At 39.8% G+C, this 20,481-nt stretch overlaps 3 protein-coding genes across 5 annotated transcripts; 1 reads left to right on the forward strand and 2 right to left on the reverse strand.

The window, feature by feature from the left end:
- Positions 1 to 2,176: 2,176 nt before the first annotated feature.
- On the reverse strand, positions 2,177 to 11,253 carry lonrf4 (LON peptidase N-terminal domain and ring finger 4). Its single transcript, XM_088432191.1, has 12 exons — positions 10,486 to 11,253; positions 8,909 to 9,027; positions 8,492 to 8,614; positions 7,565 to 7,738; positions 7,342 to 7,468; positions 7,124 to 7,199; positions 6,881 to 6,995; positions 6,675 to 6,796; positions 6,427 to 6,585; positions 5,529 to 5,691; positions 5,316 to 5,465; positions 2,177 to 4,816 (listed from the first exon to the last, which is right to left on the reverse strand). Exons 1-12 carry the CDS (start codon positions 10,781 to 10,783, stop codon positions 4,667 to 4,669), a joined length of 1,776 nt encoding a protein of 591 aa, XP_088288317.1. The 5' UTR covers positions 10,784 to 11,253; the 3' UTR covers positions 2,177 to 4,666.
- Positions 11,254 to 11,954: 701 nt separating this feature from the next.
- med7 (mediator complex subunit 7) lies at positions 11,955 to 13,946 on the reverse strand. The gene is made up of 2 exons (XM_088430995.1): positions 13,827 to 13,946; positions 11,955 to 12,983 (listed from the first exon to the last, which is right to left on the reverse strand). The coding sequence occupies exon 2, from the start codon at positions 12,972 to 12,974 to the stop codon at positions 12,213 to 12,215; it is 762 nt and encodes a 253-aa protein (XP_088287121.1). The 5' UTR covers positions 12,975 to 12,983; positions 13,827 to 13,946; the 3' UTR covers positions 11,955 to 12,212.
- Positions 13,523 to 20,459, forward strand: itk (IL2 inducible T cell kinase). Of its 3 annotated transcripts, none has more exons than XM_088430993.1 (18): positions 13,523 to 13,600; positions 14,706 to 14,832; positions 14,921 to 15,025; positions 15,109 to 15,190; positions 15,294 to 15,419; positions 15,645 to 15,682; positions 15,931 to 16,082; positions 16,175 to 16,240; positions 16,411 to 16,465; positions 17,368 to 17,447; positions 17,552 to 17,694; positions 17,839 to 17,913; positions 18,578 to 18,746; positions 18,823 to 19,039; positions 19,124 to 19,188; positions 19,256 to 19,374; positions 19,614 to 19,771; positions 19,858 to 20,459. In XM_088430993.1, exons 2-18 carry the CDS (start codon positions 14,725 to 14,727, stop codon positions 19,921 to 19,923), a joined length of 1,824 nt encoding a protein of 607 aa, XP_088287119.1. In that variant the 5' UTR covers positions 13,523 to 13,600; positions 14,706 to 14,724; the 3' UTR covers positions 19,924 to 20,459. The 3 variants fall into 3 exon arrangements, with proteins under 3 accessions (XP_088287119.1, XP_088287120.1, XP_088287117.1); XM_088430994.1 differs by having other exon boundaries at positions 13,550 to 13,801; positions 14,803 to 14,832; XM_088430991.1 differs by lacking the exon at positions 13,523 to 13,600 and having other exon boundaries at positions 14,602 to 14,832.
- The last annotated feature ends 22 nt before the right edge of the window (positions 20,460 to 20,481 follow it).

Below are 20,481 nucleotides of genomic sequence, written 5' to 3' on the forward strand. Positions count from 1 at the left end.
CCTATGACAACAGTTACATTTTTTTTTCTCTCCTGGTGCTGTGTCGCTTTCTTGCTGAAACGCAGACAGCAGGCTCATCTATTTCTGTAGACCGACCCCAGTGAGTTGTGTCATAATTGCATAGAATAATTATTCAACATCCGTTTGCATTTCAGGACCATCATTGAAAATAATATCCTGCAATTCTCACTCTGAAATTTAGCACCCGGCGATTCTAACCCAATACAAAATAGGAACGCTGTCGGGAGGATTTCTTCATCATTTCTGTCTCAGTGAGCAAATGTTCTCTATTTTCCTGCAGGATTTCAACAACAACCCAAAACACATGCATGCACACCAATTCACAGTCAGTTTTGCCCCTTTTGCAATAACTCCTCCAAAACGCCTGTCATCCTTAGTCATACCAGACTCAAGTAGGGAGTCAGCACAAGCCGATGGATCAATTTAGCGGGGAAAAGCTGTGGCTTTCTTCGAATGTAATGGCCTTTGATGTCGATGCTGAGCTGCTTTCCAGAACCTCATTGAAGCCAGCGACACGTCTTTGTCATTTGCCTGCTTCCTATGCAGAGGATGTTGGCTGGAAACACTTGTGCAGTACCGCTTTGCTCCTTGTTCATTGAGAAGTGTTGCTCATGCACACCTACTCGCACATTCTCCTGTCACTCTTCAATTCAGCTTCAAAACAGACTGATATTTTTGCTGTGTGTATTACATAGGCTCTCCCTCTTGGAGAAAAATGGAGGAATAAATTAAAATCTATGACGCATGAGCATTTATCATTTGAAAAGCCATACATATTAAGTGCTTTACAATTTTTGATTGACTTGACGTGTGGCGCATTGCTATTCTTGTGAAGATACAGAGTGCCCCCAGGCGGAGGATTGGCGTCAGTATTTTATTTCCAGTTAGGAACGTGTTGATTGGCGTTAAAGAAAACCTCTGGATTACATTTATAGTGTAAAGGCAGAGAATCAGGTATTCTAGGAATAATCAGATTCATATTATATACAACTGGAGGAATATAATCTGGAGAATGTCTTAAAAACACCATTTTTTTCTTTGGCAAGCAGTCATTCTATTATCCCATCAGTCATCATTCAAAAACAACTTGCCAAAATCATGCTAATTCCCAGCCACAAGAAGTAAGATAATTCTTATTCTTTCACTATTCCAGCAGCAGAACCTCACTGTTCTCTCAGTAATTAAGCGTTTCCATGGTGACCTGTGAGAGGCCTTTTACTCTGCCATCAGTCTTCAGCTGAACCAAATTATATTATGGTGTGTACTGCAAAAGAGCACAGTGCTAACATTTGTTACAAGTTGGAAAAAAAACTTTTAAACGTTTTGAATTGTGTGAAACGTAACGTCAATTTATTAAATTTTATGCAAAAAAATTGCCACTTATAGCTTGTATAACTTGTTTAAATGCCACAATGAATTAAATATTGTATAAACTATCGTGCAACACCTCAATTTTCATTTATACGTCCCCCCCAAACCCTTCGACAGAAAAAGGAGCCCATTATTTATAATGTTAGAATAGTTTGCGTAAGGAATATGACGCAATTATTATTCAGACAAAATGTCTTTCCCAGAATTGGTCCGGGATTACAATCAATTCCAATAAAATTGACGTGGACAAAACTATGACTCATTTTTCTTAAGGCCTACCAAACATATTACCCACTCTTCAAAATAATTCCAAATCAGAAACCAAAATTGTGTTGAAATTGTAATTGTCCTTGTTTGCATGTTTGACGGCAGTAAATGAGGGTTGATTTTGTTTACCCTTTCACAACCGATGTTTTTTTTTTAATCCCAAAAAATTAATAACATATATTACTTGTTTATACTTAATCTAGAATACTTGGAAAACTAGTTTTAAAAATTCCCACTTACATAGATTAGGTTCAAGCCCCTGGTAAATTTTGTCCCATTGGTATTTTATAATAATAATAATAATAATAATACTAATAATAATAATAATAATAATAATAATAATAATAATAATATAAACGTGCCAGAGAAGTGAAAATGATCACCAAACGTTGAGAAAGCACACACATTGTATATATATATATATATATATATATATATATATATATATATATATATATATATATATATATATATATATACACCAAGTTTTCAGAAATGAAGATAAGTCAGACATAAAGACATTTCAAAGTTAAAATCAGTGTTCTTGTTTTATTGCAGTGTCCAAACAAGATTCTCTGTAAAATGAAATACAACTCATTAAATAACACATAAAAATAGTGACCGCAACTCTTCCCAGATGTAAGATTGCTATCAGCTTCTAAACCCACCGAGTATTGCTGAACAATACCTGCTTGAAATATGTTTTTCCAGCCCAGAAGAAAAAAAAGTCAGTTACCCAGTTGTGTCATCCAGGAATAAGTTCCATTGGCGTGAAAAAGTCTTGCTTTGTTCTCTCCAAGAAAAATGTTCAAAAAAATACAAACATACACTTGAAGAGATGGCGCAATTAAAAAAGGTGAGCCTGCAAGTGTGTTTTGCTATAGAAAAGGCATGATTTATCTCAACTTTAATGTAACTTTAATGTTACAAAAAAAAAAAAAAATCAATAGTATGTCTAAGAATCACACAATGTATGGCACATTTTAGGTTTCAGGAAAAAAAAAAAAAGACCCCAAATCCTTCCCAAATAAGCTTTTTACAAATGACCATGCAGCTTTGGCAATTCATGGAATGTAGCACTTTGTCCATCAAATGACGCCAGAAGGACGCTGTATGTTGTCACTTTGTTTCATACAACCTGTAAGACGCTCAAAGGCACTCAAAGCAGTATGATTGAGGGCAGAGGGGGCCCCCCACAAAAGTCCTGGGGCACTGCTTGAGCCAACTATCATTGTAAATTACCCATTGTTGGGATTTACTGTATCCGTATTTTGACCATGGCCATTTTATTTCAGAGTTTTCCCTCAGTCCGTGATGCTGAGCAGCCTCCAAAAGATGGAGCTGACGCGATGACCTTCAAAGTGGCCTTACCACTATAGTAAATAAAACAAAAAGGTTTACAAGCAATGAAAGAGTACAAACAGGGAACCTTAATGCGGATGACACAAATAATGACACCCGCCGTTGACGATTTACTGGCAATGCATGCACAAAAACGAAAGGTTGTCAACAGCTGAAACAATCCGCCACAAAGTGACCAACAACATCAGTTGGCAAACGCGGCTGTTGGCTTTCATTAAAAAACAAACCGAAAATGCATTCAAGTAGGTGCAAGTTTACACACAGAATAACATTAATGCAACAATCACTTTTACGAAACGTGGGTGTTTTTATATTCAAAGGTAGAAAAAACAGCCGCACCAAATGGCTGCCAAGGATAAGGGGGTACTAGCAAGAGGTAAACGTGATCATATGACAATTGGTGAGGAAATCTAGTAACTAGAAATGATAAAGTGGTGAAACAATCAACAATTATTCATTTTTCGAATTAATGAGGCCTTGAAATTTGTTATTCAACGGTATGGTGGATTTTATCCAATTTCGGTAGATCATAAGACCAAGACATTCAATATGTGTTGAATCAAAATGAAATATTTGCTTTTATTTTTGGAAAAAGTAAAAAATACCAATGTATTTGCTTACTAATTGTTAATTATTTGTCAGTATGAATTCAAAAATAAAGGAATGTCAACTAAAACAATTTTTTTTAAGTCAATTCATTAATCACATTGGCAAAATATTTGCCAGATTTATCGATTATTTATAGTTAGTTGCACGACCAATAATGAACGCTTTTTTGTGTGTGTGCATAGAAATCCCAAAGAAATTAGTCATCGGGAATTTGTTATGAAGGTCACCATCATTTCAATTGCCTTCTGTAACAATGACTAATAAGTTTTCTAACTTGCCTATTTATGGATGTTATTTTCGAGTAAACAGCGACATCTAGTGCTCGTTCTCTTTTACAACATTGACATAGGTACTAAATCGGAGGAACTGTTGTCTGCTTATTACAGGGGTGTCCTGATTCGATCCTCCGTTTCTCAGGTTTCTTTTACTGACACCCCTTGTTCAAATGATCAGGATCGTTATCAGGAATCTGCAGGATTGTCCTATCTGATATTTTATGTTAAAAAAAAAAGGCATACAGAAATAGCAAGACACACAAGCCAATGTTAGATAACTTAAAGGGACAGTGTGTAAGATTTAGACTGCTTTTCATTAAAAGGGAATAAATTAAATGATTGCAAATTTCAAAAACTTGCAAATATATGTGTTCTTGATGACCAACAGTACGTTTTACATGTAATCATAGGTCTAGTTATCATTAAATGATATTACATAGGGGCTGGCATTTCTCTGGAGGTGGCCATGTTTGTTATAGCTACGGACAATGCAGCACCTGCAGCACTTCCTGCTGTCCATGATGAAAAACAGTTTTAAAGATTTTGTTATAAATTCAAATTTATGGTTTGGATCATATGATTTTGCCTTGAGGTGTGAATTTACAGTCCCTTTGCTTTCATGTAGTCCTAGAAGTTTAGCCCAAAATTTCAGATGTAAGTGAACTCAATATATATTTTTTTAGCTTCACTCAAATATTATGCAGAGGAGAAAGATTTGACCCTCAGACGTTTATCTCAGAGGTTGCAGCATGATCCTGTGATTAACTCTGAGAGAAGTACTCGAGGATGAGGCGTAGATGACCGAGGCGGTCTTTAAGCGAAGAGAGGGAGAGGACCGTCGTCTGATAAGCGGGGTCCAGCTGGAGAACAGACAGCAGCCACCAGCACCAAGCTGGACCATTGGACGAGGCCTGGAAAAAAATATACACCAAACACTCAGTCAATCAGTACACGGGCACTCCTACAAGACACGTGATAGGCTCCTGGTGCAACATTGACCAATTAGGGCAGGGGATGTAATCCACTCCTGCCCTTATTGGTCGATGGTCGCCAAGATTTTTTTTTTTTTAATTCTTTCTACTGTGCTTTCTCATTCACATATGAGCTTGAGGTACAAAAATCTACAAGGCTGGCAAGACACAAAGTCAATCATTATATGGGCATTCCAACAAGATAGGCTCCCGGCGCGACATCGACCAATGAGGGCAGGGTTTGTCATCCACTCCTGCCCTCATTGGTTAATGGTCGTGCCGGGAGCCAAAAATGCGTCTTGTAGGAGTGGCCGTACGCTGATTGACTATCTGGCCAGTCTTGTCTGTTGCTGTACATCAAGCTCATGCGCGAGTGAGAACGCACGGCGAAAGAATAAATGAATATCGATCTGCATTACTGTATGTCAAAAGCCCCGACCTGAATGTTCTCCTCCACACTAGGCATGATGCCATACTGCCTGTTGATCTGTTCTCTCATGCGGCTGCCAAGGCGCTGATACCAGTCCTGAGCTTGTTGATAGACACTGTCATGGAGACGTTGCAGGAGTTCCAATTCACTCCCTTCGACCTGTATAACAGAAATTTCCATAGATCCAAATCCCATCAACCGAACGCCTTGAGTAAGTCTTACCTTGGTATCCTCCAGATATTCAATATCAGCCGTGTGGTAGCCATCCCTCAAGCCTCTTTTTAATACTCGGAACCTGTTGGTACCGACACTGTCCACATAGGACCGTCCATCTGGCAGTAGCTCCAAGCTAAGAATCTCCAGCATGCAGCCATAGTCTGCAAATCTTGGGAAAAGCAAACGAGAGATGGTTGAATTGAGTCATCAAACTGATCCGGATTTCTTGATAGTCATTGCATTCCCGAGCTGATTCTCTGCTTTCCAAATTGGAAGATTATTTGCTTCTAAAACGGATCCATTTTATTCCAGATCAAGCAAAGTTTGTATGAGACAATGTATTTGTCGCAGGAAAACATCCTGCTTCTATTCATTGATAAGTGGCCGGATTTGAAAACTAGGGTCGGAAAAGATATGGAATTTTGACGTTTCAAATGATTAGAAACTTTTGCCCTTTTACGGCTGGAACCTTCATGTAACCTAGGAACCTCTCAAACAAATAAAAAGAGAGGGTTCAAAGAGACTGCTTCAGAACACGGCACAATTTCATTCATGCAGTCCTTCTACGTTCTCCTCATGCATTAACAGAAATGAATGCCTTTTCTTCTTCTTTGTTTATAGTTTTTCACAAATATCTCTTAGGTGAACCTGACATTTATGCTATCAAAATTTTTCCTGCCGGGCAAGCGGCGCAGACAAACTGAAATGAGTCACATTTGCGTGCGACGGTTACTTTTCTTCTGATCTTAAATTTCATTCTGACTTCATTTTCTGCTTGTCTATCACTGACAGGCATCAATTTATCCTCTACCTCCAATTGGTGTGCTTTACCGTGAGGGGAAAGTACAATAAAAATTCTGATGAACGTTATGGTTAAAATATGGAATTTGTGTGATTGGCCTACCCCTTGCCGTGTTCATAGCTGCACATGCCAAACTTCTTAGTTCCCGTCTCCATGCAGCGACGCATCATCAGTCGGTATCGAGGCTCAAAGATGTGCAAAGGGCATGGCACACCAGGGTAGGCCACGGTGCAAATAAATATAGGGATGTCTTTTGTGAGGCTGTAATGAAGAAGACGGATAAATAGATCCAAAATGCATCTTAAATGATACAATTACGCCTTATGAATTTTCAATTCATTTTCACCTACTTTGACAGTTCTGCCATTTCCGCCTCATGTATTTGTCTCCTTTCGGCCATTTGTGTGGGGAAAAGGCAGTCCATGATATCCAGAACCATAACTGTGACATTGTACTTCCTATTTTTCAAGTACTGCAAAGAAAAAGAAAAGACGGTGTGTGTTTTTGCTATTTTGCTATTACAAACCAAAGCATGCAGCATTTAGCCAGCGGTTACCTCCTGTAGCGGCTGCTTGCATAGGGGACAGCGAAGGTTGTGGTCCAGACTCCTCTCTATGCAATTTTTACAGAATGTGTGACCACATGGAGTGGTAACTGGCTCATGAAACAACCTTTAAAGAGGAAGTCAAGTCAAACATTTTCTTTCGTGTGGTTTTTTTGCACCCCCTTTAGTCTAAACATGGCTAATAACCATATAACCACGAGGACTAATATTGTTTGGAGAGAAAAGGAGGCTGACCTGATGCAGAGAGGGCACTCAAAGTCTGACACAGTGAGAACGCTCAAAGTTTTATCTCTGCAGTGTAAACTGGCACCTGGGATGAAAGCAAGGTTGCGCATTAGGAAACATGAAATATTTTTCTGATAAATTTGAACACTGAGTTGGAACAGAGAAAGAAATGATGTCTGGTAGTAAATGAAGACGTCAAATGACAATATTTTAGTTTATGACTGCACCTCTGTCGTTCACGTCCTCCTTCCTTGTCTCCATCTCCTCATCGTCTTCACTGGCAGGCAGGAAGGCAACAGCTTGGCAGAGGCTGAGGCAGCATTCGGTGCTGGTGTCGTGATTCACTTTGGAGCTCTAAAAAAAAAAAAAAGCACAGTTTTACGACTTAACATTTCAAGCAAACACTTCCCACCATGCAAGCATTCTTCTCACCCGCTTTGGAGCACGCACCTGGTATGTGTCTCTCCTCCCTTTGCCCTCAGCATCGCCATGTGGATGTTTGAGGCCTCCAGAGTGTGTTACCTGGGTGCCGCTGATGGGGTAGGAAGCCTCCAAGTAATCAGCCAACACCTGCAATATGCAGGAGACATCCTCTGGCACTGAGATGCCCTCTGCCTCCAGGATCTGCAATTTTAACCCATATATACTCTGACAAACACATTGTGGTTTTGCAACCGGACTACTGCATAATATTTAAGTACAACTGCAATAAACTCATGTTTGTGTACGTTACGTTTTTTTCACCTTACGACGTGACTGTGACGTGTTTTTGTCCCCGCTTTGCACCATTTTTTTCGCCTTGAGACATAAAAAACAACTTGTCTTCTAAAACATGGCGTATGTGTCTACTAGGGGCAAACATGTCTACTAGGGGCAACGCGCTCATACGTCAATACGTCACTACACGCGTCACGGCTTACGTCGCTACAACACTGGTCTGCTATTGGTCGGCATCACGACTCCCCATAACAAGCTTGTCACGTCGCTCAAAGGTAAATAAACCCTTTCTATATTTTTGTTATGATGTTATTTAATTGTACACATGTATATTATGCATTTGTAGCACTTAGTATTCTATTTTGATACCAATTTTTAATATATATACACAATTTAGATGTTTTTATCTGGGATTTTACACGCATTAGCTAATTAACATAGGTTTGGATTGCCCGCTATACAGCGAATTTGCGTTACGATCCCAACCGCGGAAGGGATTAATCTCGTGAACCGGGGGGCCTTTACTCTTCAAATAGATGTATTTGCTAGTTTAAATAAGAAGTGTTCAGCATGATTTAAATTGTAAAATTACTGTTAGACAAGGCAAATGTTCTTCTGTTTGTTTTACTTTAAAGTAAAGTCGGCTGTGGTGCGAACTACCTTCTTGATCTGATTCTTAGCCGGAGCAAAGTCAGCTTGAAGCTTGAGGCAATGATGAAACTGGGTGAGGGATTCTGTCTGCCGAGCCATTTCCAACAGTATGTTCCCTTTACGAAAGAAGCCCTGTGTACACAGGGGAGCATGATGAGCTGCCTAAATAAGTAGGTTACTGTCGTACAGGTTCTCATGATACAAAATCATTTTCAAGCGATGAAATTACTGTACAAATCCAACATGAAAGAACGATTGAGCAAACAAGACATTTCTCTTTTCCACTAATGTGGTATTTGTAAACAATTATCATTTGAAACATGCTATCTGCATAAACCAGCCAGATCCAAAACATGAGCTGGCGTAGATCAACATGTGACATGTATGAGTACCAATGAACATTTTGATTGATTTTCCAGTGATCACCTCAATCCAAAAAGGCCGTCGAGAGCAGAGGTAGTCAAGATCCGCCAGAGCATCAGAAAAGTGCAGCAGGCCACAGTTTGCTTCTGCTCTGTACAGCTTCAGACTTGGGTCTTCTGGGACTAAAGATGAAACCGGCGATAAATGAAAGAAAAAGAGAAAAAAATACAAATTATTTTGTTGTTAATACGATGTGACAATAGTAGAGTCGTGGTCTTCCAACCAAAAGGTTGTGGATTTGATCCCCAAAATTCTGACCGTGTAGAAGTATGTTTTCTATGCTTTCTGTCTTAAACACACCTGATTCAAATGATTAAGATCATTTTCAAGCTGCTGAGCTAATAATTTGCACGAGCTGTGTTTATGACAGAAGCATGCAGGGTTGCGGCCCTTGAGAAGTTTGAGACCTACTGTGTGAAGAGATTTGAGTATCTATTCAACTTAAACCATTTTTGGTGATACAAATAACATGTTACCTTTAATGTTCCAAACATTTGATGCACTCACATACATAAACATGAAAGAAATAATAAAAATAGAGAGTTATGCATCCACTGAAGAGTGCATTACAGCTGACTTTCTTTTGCAAAGAAAAAAAACCTCATTGTGCAGTCTGAGCAAAGTTACTTAACAGCTGTCATACCAGCCATATTGGTTTTACTTAACATAATATACATATGGGTTCCACCCATACTTTGAAATTATGCATACAGTACATTCTTGCTTATGAAATGAGGATTACGAAAGAAAAGTGTTACATGTTTGCAAAAGCCTAAACCCATGTGTGATACTGAAACCAAGAAGGCACTTATTAAGATGAGGACATAGTATTTAAAAAGACTTACAAAAGCTAGTCATTCATTGCCATGCAGAGGCCTATAGAGGGTAGATGATATAATGGGGAGTTGCCCTTATATACTTCATCACAATTTCAATAAAAGAAAAACAATGACTGGATATGATGAAAATATCATAGATTTTCCTACGCCCAAAATATTGTCTCGAATATGTCATTTTGTATCATCTATAGGCTCTGCATCAGTCCATTGTTTTTGGATGACATGTTAATGCTTTAGGTTCATTCATTCAGCGACCTCTTGACACATCTCACATTGATGCAGGTGGCCTTAAATCAAAACCTCTGCTAATTTCAAGCAAAATATCGCAGTGTAAAACTTGGAACTTTTGACTTTGGCCTGCTTATATGCCCATTTATGGCAGTTTTATTGAATTTGGCTTGGAATATAGCTAACTAACATTACATGAGCAAACTCAGAAAACAGGTGAGGCGTGGTCATCATCTGAGTAAGTGTTATGTCATTTTAGTCGACGGGCAAGTGGCAAAGCGTCTGCCTGCTGAGGTGGATAAAAACGGGTGTGTTTTGTTGCCTAATTCTTATTCCGTAAAAAGCACTATGAATCAGAATGTCATGCTTAAACTAGCGAGGACAGGACAAATGATTGTAAAGAAGATATTTGGGTTGACCTCCCCTTTAAGTGATCAATCGGGGATGATAACCAGGATAACGTTCTGTGTGATGCATGGAAGGGAGGTCGGAGTGACGGAACCAAAAACTAACCTTGCTGAAGTCCGTCACTGGCGATGCGTAAAGCTTCCTGGTACAGGTTGGCGCGGAGCTTCTCCTGCAAGTGGCACTTAATCTTTGCATTCTCGGGCCAGCACTTTTCAATGACACGGATGAGCAAAACATTGTTCTTGGCGTTCCTCGTTTCCCTCTGTTTGAACCTCTCTTTACACGTCGGGCATTTCGATGGGAAGTAGGTCCCCACGCACCTCCTGCAGAAGGTGTGACCGCAGGCTATGGTCACCGGCTCCCACATCGGGAACAAGCAGAGTCGGCATTCCAACAGCTCCATGGTGGTTCTGGTGTGTCAGCACAGAAACCCGAGACTTTCCTCCTCGACTGTATGTCATTTACCGTAGGAATAACAATGCAAAGATGAACGCGTCCCCACTTGAACCGGAGCAGTCCTACTATGTTGAGCCGCTGTTTATCTTATCTTAGCTGCACACATTTTTGCCTATCAAATGTTGGCGTTCTGAGTTGTACACCTTAACAAAATATTACTGTATTTAGCAACCATGACGCGCTTCCTTCACCATCAGGTAACAAAAAAAAAAAATCTCCCTCTTTTGAGTAAGCCCTCAGCGACCCAAACGCAACGAACGACTCCTCAAGCAAAACCGGAATATTGCTGAAAATGTTGTCGTGGGTGCCTTGGTCCGCGGATGACCCCTCTTTTGCTGAATACAACGCACATGAGCATATTTCCAGGTTACTGTGTTACACCATTACGTTACATAAATAAAGACCACGTGACCTTGCAGCGACGGCGCCGATTGGCTAAACAGTCTGCCGTCAGCACTGTTGTGAAACCCACAGCGCCCGAGTTTCATAACATAATTCGGGAGTAATTTTAGATGGAATGCCGAATATGGCGAGTATGGACACAATCGCATGCGTTTTTAAAATTATGATTTAAGTTAATTCCTTTTTGTAACCAAAAACACACAATCGTTTGCGACATGGTGGGTGGAATTCCCAAATCATGATATCGAGGGGGCGGGGTGAAAGATCCAACATGAAAACCAGATTACCGAATAGGTTTGGCCCCTTGCTGTGAACTGCAATTCTAGTGGACAGAAAATGTTCTCAGAAGGACTCAGTAATGACTCTTGTTAAAAAAAAATGTTAGAACATGCTTGGTTCGAGTGTTTCCAGGAATACAAGTATTTCCAGGAAGCTTGAGGGAACATTACTCCAAGTCATTGCTCTTGTCAAAAGCTTATATCTACAATCTATAGAATTGCATATACCAGTACTATGGCATAACTGGATGGTATTTATCATTTATCAAGTGGTGCCTTTTTTTTACGTATATTTCCAATATAGGCAAATTATGACAACACAGTAGAGGTTTTTACAAAAAACTTTGAGAAAATTGTTGGAGGCCTTATGAGAAATATGATATCTGAATTTCTGTACATTACCTTAGAATTTTGTGATAATGACAGTTCAGACAAGTGTTCTCTTTCAGCTGAAAATACTTTTATTAGATACAAAAAGGAACTTGGCCATCCTATTACTCTATTAATTTTCAGTTTACTCCAAATCCCTGCACATGTTGAACATCATTTGGGAACACAAAAGTGGATGGGTGCGTGGTGTCCTTCCCGAGGCCATAAAACAATACAAAGCTTTTAAATAAAGTCCACTCAAGCCAAATGCGTCTTTTAGCACAGTGACAAAGTTACACAATCTGCAGTATAGCTTGTGAGCAAATACTAGGCAATTTTGTCAATGATACTGCACATGGCCGCATCTTTGTCCCACATTCTGTCCTTTGTTGAGGCGGGAGCCATCTTGGTTTGGAGGCCTGCTGCCATGCAGCTTGCTCCTGCTTCTTCAACATCCACGGGTTCCGTTTTCAGCCTCGGGGCCTGCCCAGAAGGCCCGACACTGCTCCCGGCATGCAGAGTTCTTGTTCCATCGCCAGCACTGTCATTGCCCTCCAACTGCGGCAGGTCATCAGGCAGGGAGGCGAGGCACCCCTGGATCATCTCCACTACCCGCTCCAGATGCTTTTGGAACCTCTCTGCCGTATCTTGCCTCTGTCGTTTCTGAACCTCCATCATCACGCGCAAAGTCTCGCGGGCTTGATGTGGTCGGTACTCATTTATCAGGTGGTGCATGTGAACAAACAGAAGTTTCAGGTCCTCCAGCTTTTCCTCTCGCTTTATACTGCCAGGGCTCTTAATGAGGATGTCCAGAAGGTCCAGAAAGTTCACCAGGATAGACATGTTAAGCTTCTTGAGCTCGCGTTTGTGGTCAAATTGCACAGGATGGAGCCTCTCGATGCCTTGGCTCTCCAGTGGCCGAATGATCAAGTCATCACACTGAAACTGGTTACCAAACATCATGTAGCTGTCTCTGATGGGTGGCGGTGGCTTGGGAGCAAAACCCTTGCTGACATTTTCGTCTGTGTACTCTTTGATGTACTGCATAGGTGGAGGAGGCAGGGCGCTAACCTGCTGTGGTTCTCCCATGATGGCGGTCTGAAAGATTAAAATAAATTGCTCTTGGTCAAATGATGAGTTTTCAAAAAGAAAAGAAGAATATCTTTTCAACCTAAAATGGTATTTCTCAGAAGGGCTCCAATTAAATTTAAATTACAACATGTTTAACAAAAAAGGAATGCTGGTACGAGCTGAAACGTTTAACAAGGAAAAAATGCATAATGTATAATCTTAATTGCCTTTAATTTTCAAATACCTTAAAGAATTCATGCCGTAAACTAAAGATGGTTAAACAAGCAAGCACAGCTTCTTGATGCTGCAGTATGCAGTAATTATTTCACATTATGATCCAAATGGTCAACTAATCGCGACTACCAGCGATGACTACTTGACTAGAAATAGAAATCATTTGTGCAAGCCTTAATTCTGGACAATAAACAGAAAATGTTGGCAATAAGCCGTATCAATATCGTTACTTTTTAATTAGAAATAACTCATCCAATGCCGGGGACACATTTGCACGTTTTTAAGAGCTCGGACATTGCAACAACAGCATTATATAAATAGAGATGATGTGAGGTAGCAGGGACTAATAGACATGCAAAATGTCATTCGAGGTAACGAAGTCAACTAATACTTCCTTTGAAACCTACAAGGTGAGACATAGTATGCAAAATGCAATGGCAGGGAATTAAGCCGAGCAATAAATATTCGGCAATAGCATCAATTCAACCGCCAAACTGTTTGAAAGAACTCAGGTTAAGTGAACGCAGCTCGCTTGAACAGCCAGATGAACGTGATTGCGTCTACATAAGAGTCTGGCAATGAATTTAAGAAGAACTAAGAGATAAAAAATGGTGAGTTAGCTATTGTTCTTTTTACCTCCTAAGGGCTCTTCGAGTCTTTTGCGTCTTTGGAGAGAATTTTAAGAAGGACGGGAAATATGACAGAATAGCTAGCAATTCAGCTAGCTTGTGCTACCACGAATATGGTGAATGAGGGTGTTCCGATTTAATTGGCTGAGAAACACTCGTGACTCCATTTGTTCGTTTGTATTGGTCAGATTTCTCGTGACGTGACCTAAAGCCCCTATTGGTTGCTGTCATTGACACGTGACTGTGGCCCTCGCTTGTCTTGAAGCTTGGATTGGAAATGAGATTCTTATATTTAATGTTAAGCATAATGTTCACATCATTGCAAGCAAACGAGATGGCTATGGATTCTCTTTTTATCATACAATCCAAAGTTATGGTTCATGAAATTAAATGCACACATATACCAATTTTGGTCAACACCCAATATAGAAACAAAGATACGTGGTTTAGAATCATGGCAGTACAAAATGTGCAGTTATTGCACAGTAAAAGTGTGACAAATTATTTTTGCGCTCGTTTATTTTATACATATTTTTCAGTCAGTGCCCCTATTTCAATTACTTCAACTAGCGTGACAATCATTAAGTTTTACACACTGACACAACCTACTGTAGAACGAGACAATTTATTATGAGTGAACGCAATAATTTCAATCCAATAAAACGCATTATTTGATCAAAGTTTACCCAAAGAAAGTGACTATGCTTGTGTGTGACGACTTTATGCAGTTGAAGTGTACATGTGCGCTTGTAGTCTGCATCTCTTGGAGTCAGGATGTGGTCTTCTCAACCCAGCAACCGGAAACGTGACGTTATTATTTTTTTTTTTCTGACATCGTTTCTTTCAGTGTTTCTTAAATCTTTGTTAATGTTACCATGTTCTCTAGAGTAATACTCAAGGGTACAATGATCAAAAAATCGCAGCAAAAAAAAAGAACATCACCATGCAACTATAAGGTGAGACTTTTTGTGCTGGACACACAGGAACTGAAGTATTGTGAGCAGCGTCCTGGAGTAAGTATTCTCGGCTAGGTCATTCTAAATTTTGGGGCATCCTCCTAGCCTCCAATTGTATTTGTTTTTTTGTTTTTATTTTCCTCAGAGAAAGCCTGTACTGAAAGGTTGCATCAAGTTATGCAGTATTAAGTGTGTGGAGACAGTCTTTACCGATGTCCCCATTCCATGTGACTACAAGTACCCCTTCCAGGTGAAGTCAACATTTGTCAATACATCACCTAAACAACAGAATGACTTGAATGCCATCTCACACTCAAACCCAAAAATCTACAGGTTTTACACGGCAACCATTTCCTCTACATATTTGCCCCAGACAATGGTTGTCGTATGAGGTGGGTGCAAGCGCTTAAAGAAGGTGAGCAGGTTTGGAACTAGATTTTCAGGCTCCTAAATCTTTTAGGCAATCCAAATCATCTTGGCCTCATTTACTGAATCTATTTTGTTGTTTGCTGTTATAGAGACAAAGAATAACAATTTGGTTGAAAAATACCACCCACAATTTTGGGTGGATGGAAAATGGAAATGCTGCATGCAGTCAGAAAAACTGGCAATGGGCTGTCAAATGTATGATCCAGCACAATACGGTTTGTATGATCCTTTTCTTTAATAATGATATGCAGTCTGTAGGTGTTTTCTTGAAAATATTCCGTCATGTTTAAAGCTCATGAGAAATACAGTTTTGGGAAAACCTTCAGTTTGAAAGCTCCTAGTGTCTAAATTAAACATTCTGCCAAAGTAACTAGATTTGGTTATATTGTTTATGTCAACTTGATCGACAAGTAAATGTCATGTTTTGGATTTTACCCCAGGTTCTAAAAAACCTCTACCCGAGATTCCAGCTGAAGAGGTAACATTTTCTTAAATTGAATACCAGATGCTTTTTTTGATGTTCATTATTTTTGAACAGCCCAAAAAGCATTCATCTCATGCTTCACATTTGATTGAGTTTTGTTTAGCTTTTTTCTCTTTTTACCGTTGATCATATCATGTGCCAAGACTTCATTTTGGTTTTTGTTCTTGGGTGTAATCTCTCAATCGAAAAACTGCGCAGTGCGTTATGAAGCTCAAAATAACTGTCATTTTTTGTCTCATTAGGCTGACATGCAAAACACCGCACATAGGATGGTTATTGCGTTACAGAACTACACGCCGTTTCGAGACAGAGAACTGGCACTGGAGAAAGACAAGATGTACATCTTGACAGACAGTTCCCATCCTGCCTGGTGGAATGTTCAAGATGAAAAGGGGTAAAACAACGTTTCCTATTTTGCTGGACTCTCGGTGCAAATGAATTCAACTATTAGAACCTTAAGAACCTTTGCCGTTCTTGTCATCACAGAAATGTTGGGTTTGTGCCAAGGAAACACATAGCTGATGCATCAGAGAACAACTTTGAAAGATTTGAGTATGTTCCCATTGCAAGTGTTACATGTTATCTGTATTATGTTGTCTTATTCTGTACATATCAACTGCATGCTGGTCTGTTTGTTTTGTTTATTACATTTCTGGGTTGTGTTCATGGATTTTCCTTTATGCAAATGGAAACGTTTTTTTAATTATTATGTGTCCTCGCAGATGGTACAACAAGAACATCGCCAGAGGGGAAGCAGAAGATTTGTTGATCAAAGAGGTAAAATGACATTTACTGCATTTATACTGGGACAGGTGGTGTTGAGTGGTTAACACCTTTGGGTTTGCATGTCACCCCTGTGCATGCATGGGTTTTACAATAGTTTTTATAGCTTTCTCCTACATTACAAAAACATTCAAAACAAATCATTACAGAGGCGGTTGTTTGAGATATTTTATTAGATTTATTTAATACTTTATTTAATCATTTGTTTATTCAAGTTTTGATTCATATTTAAGTTTCAGGCGTTCTGTTGATCGAGGAGAATGAATTCAGCAAAGCTCCCTACTTTATATTATGTAAAAACAAAACAAGTTTATTGTCAAACATTATAGGGAGTTGGTCATTCATAATTAACAGGCAGCTCATTTTCCTGTCTATTCCATTTCACAAGAAAAAAACTCATACTGTGCAGGGATGAGAAATCTTGTGACGTCCTCATTTCGCAAGATCTCATGCATCAAAATGAAGTCAATGAATTGGCATTGTCTTTAGAAGAAGAAATTAAGCAAATACTGTGTTCGTTTTGACTAATGAAAAGTACAAAAATGGTAACACAATTAAACAGAAAAATAACATTTGAATCTCAATATCGGCCTGTGCATAGGAACACATTAGATTATCTACTGCCGGAAAACGTGATAATATTACAGTGAAATAATACTTTGTAACACATTACTGTCATCATTGTGCATAGAAAAAGAAATGAATTGTCGTTTTTTTTGTAAACCAGAGTAAGATTTAGCCCCAACACCTACAAATTCCTGCTGTGACGTTTCGCAAGCATGACTTCAAACTTCAAATCTGTAATGACATAACAATGGCAACTCGCAATGTTTACAACCCAATAGATGTGAATGACCCAATTTTACTGTTTGTGGGTGTGTTTTTCAAATGTCTAGGGTAAAGAAGGAGCATTCATAGTTCGAAACTCAAGTCAGACAGGTGTCTACACGGTGTCAGTATTCACCAAAGCACCAGGGTAATTTCATATTTACTGTGAACCAGCGTTGTCATCGTTATGACATCACTTCACTGTCTGAAGCTACCTAAATGCACCAGATCTCTTCAATGTATTGCCCGCAGATCTAATGGGGAGAAACAACCATGTGTGAAACATTACCAAATCAGGCAGACAGAAACAGGAGAGTCTTCTTTTTACTTGGCAGAGAACTATCTGTTTCGCACCATTCCAGAGTTGATCCATTACCATCAGCACAATGCCGCAGGTAAGACTGTGGCTCAGTTTTTTCCACATGCGACGCTCTCAACATGATTTATTGCTCCAGTTATGCAGTAAGCGGAATGTTGCCGTTTCGTGTCTTCAAGCAAATTAAATTGTTCTCCAAAACAATGCGTGTTTTACTCGGCAGGTCTGATAACACGTCTCAGGCACCCTGTCGCTCAGTCAGGCGGCTGCTCCCAGGAAATTTCTCATCCATCCAAAGGTAATCGAGTACAATACAATAAATTCTAGGACTATTATCTTCACCCAAGTCTTTTTGGTGCTTGTGTATCCCCCAGCATGAATGGGGGATTGGACATTTAGCCATGGACATAATGCGACAATGCACAACAAGGAGCGTGATGTCAGATTCATATCTGTGCAACAGTTTTACTTGAACAAAGCATTTCTGTCTTATTGTATTGATGGATGTTTGATACAGATCATTTATTCGATGTTGTTACGTGATGCAGGCAAACTTAATGATGTGGGTGGTTTGTATGGGATAGATGGTAAATGGTTCCGTGTTTGACACCGGGTGATGTCTTGTCAAAGAGGGCATTGAGCGTATCTGACTGCAGCGTCTATAAAGTGATTGGGGTTTTTGTTTCAAATCAATTGCCACTTGTGCAATGTCTGAGTATGCGTATTGTCAACTGTTCATGAAAAGAATAACATATAACCCTATGAACAGTAGAAGCAGTGACCTAATAGATTTCCCTTGGTTTTGGTGATTCTCTGCTTTCTCGTTCTTTCAGGATACAAAAATTATGATAACAGGGTTCAGTATCATTTGTTCACATCTAAAAACAACATCGCTTCAGGGACACGTTTCTAGTTTAGTAATATTAGAATATGTTCTATCCTGTACACTCAATACTCAACAGATGCATGGGAGGTAGACCCCAAAGATCTCACCTTTGGTCAAGAGTTAGGAAGTGGACAGTTCGGGATGGTGCTTCGCGGACAATGGAGGGAGAAGAAGGTGGCGTTGAAAATGATAAGAGAAGACTGCATGTCTGATGAGGAATTTAAAGAAGAGGCAAAAGTCATGATGTAAGTGCACACCTTGGTTCGTCAGCCTGGGGAATCATCAACTGAGGCAATGTGTGATTCTGTATGTTTCCCATAGGAGATTAGGCCACTCAAAGCTAGTTCAGCTCTACGGCATATGCACCCAGTGTTCTCCTATGTGCTTGGTGTTGGAGTTCATGGAGAATGGTTGTCTATCCGACTACCTGCGAGCCAAAAAAGGGCGTTTATTCCAGGATACAATGTTGGGAATGTGTGTTGATGTCGCTGAAGGGATGGCATATTTGGAGATGTCGAACTTCATCCATAGAGATCTGGTAAAAAAGATTGAAAAAAAAATATACATATAAAAATGTGGTTTGAGTTGATTTTTACCTAATCTATTGGCTTTTCGATTTTAGGCTGCCAGGAACTGCCTCATTTCAAAGAGCAACGTAGTTAAATTGTCTGATTTCGGCATGACCAGGTAGTTCACAACGTCCGTCCAAAGGCAATTTTGCAGCCGCACGTCACTCATACTTTGTGTGTTGTAGATATGTTCTTGATGACCAGTACACGAGTTCTTTGTGCTCCAAGTTTCCCGTCAAGTGGTCGTCACCAGAGGTTATCAAATATTGCAAGTTCAGCAGCAAATCTGATGTCTGGTCTTTTGGTATGATTCAATTCCTCATAAGTTGTTTGACTTTATATTGTTCCATTAACATATTTATTCATCTTTAAAGAAAGAGAGATAATTTGCCAGATTTTAAATAGAGCGCACAAGTTTACTCTGTTCCAGACCTTAGTTTTTCATAATATTTTCCACATAATGTTTTCCGCTTTTTTCCACTCATGAATATTCATTTGCATTGTATATACCGTAGTCAAACAAGAAAGTGTTTACCCCTTCAGGTGTTCTCATGTGGGAGGTCTACACTGAGGGCCGCCTTCCCTATGAGAACCGATCCAATGCTCAGGTAGTAGAGTCCTTGAATGCTGGTATGAGGCTGCTTAAGCCACGACTGGCACCTGATGCTGTGTATATGCTCATGGATTGGTGCTGGAAAGAGGTGGGAGAAGTGATTTAATGTATATTGCAGGAAATCCATAAAATAATGGCGGCTCATTGACTTTTCACCTATGTTTTCTTTTTTAGAAACCTACAGATCGTCCGTCCTTTGAATTGCTATTGCAAGAGCTTTCCTTACTATCAGATTGTTGAACCACATATGTGAGTTGTGGATGCTGAACATTAAATCAAGTTTATTTTCTATGTCTATTTATTTTTTGTTAAATTGACCAATGTTTGTGCAACGTTTTATGCGGTATATTTTACCATAAGTTGTATCCGACCGCTAGCCAGCCGACCCGTCTACTATTCTTACCTGCCCATGTATCAAAATGCCTTTATCCGACCACTTGCCTTCCTGCCTACTACTCCTGCCTGCCCGTGTACCGACCCCACCTGTATCCGACCACCCGACTGCTTGCCGACTACTCTCGCCTACCTGTGTATCGACCCCTTACTACACACCACAGCTGCTTCGGTAACAAAGCCTGTTCCACCTCCCTGTCCCTCCCTCCTTGCACCAGTTCTCCCTAATAAACAATCCGTCCCTGCACCTTTCAACCTGCAATCAGCAATTCTTTGACAATAAAGAGACTCTGTCAACACCTACCGGTCTGTGCATGCTCCTGGGTCCACTCTCTTGCCCCTTGACAAAAAATGTGACTATGAAAAAAAAAATGAAAGGGGCTGCATTAGAGAAAGAAATGGGGG

Source organism: Hippichthys cyanospilos, chromosome 13 (assembly GCF_059441005.1).
Source record: "Hippichthys cyanospilos isolate Australia breed blue-spotted pipefish chromosome 13, RoL_Hcya_1.0, whole genome shotgun sequence".
Taxonomy (NCBI): domain Eukaryota; kingdom Metazoa; phylum Chordata; class Actinopteri; order Syngnathiformes; family Syngnathidae; genus Hippichthys; species Hippichthys cyanospilos.

Bases quoted from the DNA above. Each gene is read 5' to 3' on its own strand.
- itk (XM_088430991.1), top strand. From the start codon at position 14,695: ATGTTCTCTAGAGTAATACTCAAGGGTACAATGATCAAAAAATCGCAG. The intron at 15,420-15,644 runs GTTTGTATGATC...ATTTTACCCCAG, and splicing joins GTATGATCCAGCACAATACG to GTTCTAAAAAACCTCTACCC. The intron at 19,772-19,857 runs GTGGGAGAAGTG...TTTCTTTTTTAG, and splicing joins TGGATTGGTGCTGGAAAGAG to AAACCTACAGATCGTCCGTC.
- med7 (XM_088430995.1), bottom strand. From the start codon at position 12,974: ATGGGAGAACCACAGCAGGTTAGCGCCCTGCCTCCTCCACCTATGCAG.
- lonrf4 (XM_088432191.1), bottom strand. From the start codon at position 10,783: ATGGAGCTGTTGGAATGCCGACTCTGCTTGTTCCCGATGTGGGAGCCG. The intron at 9,028-10,485 runs GTTAGTTTTTGG...TTTCATCTTTAG, and splicing joins CAGTGACGGACTTCAGCAAG to TCCCAGAAGACCCAAGTCTG. The intron at 5,692-6,426 runs GTAGGCCAATCA...GCTTTTCCCAAG, and splicing joins AGCTATGAACACGGCAAGGG to ATTTGCAGACTATGGCTGCA.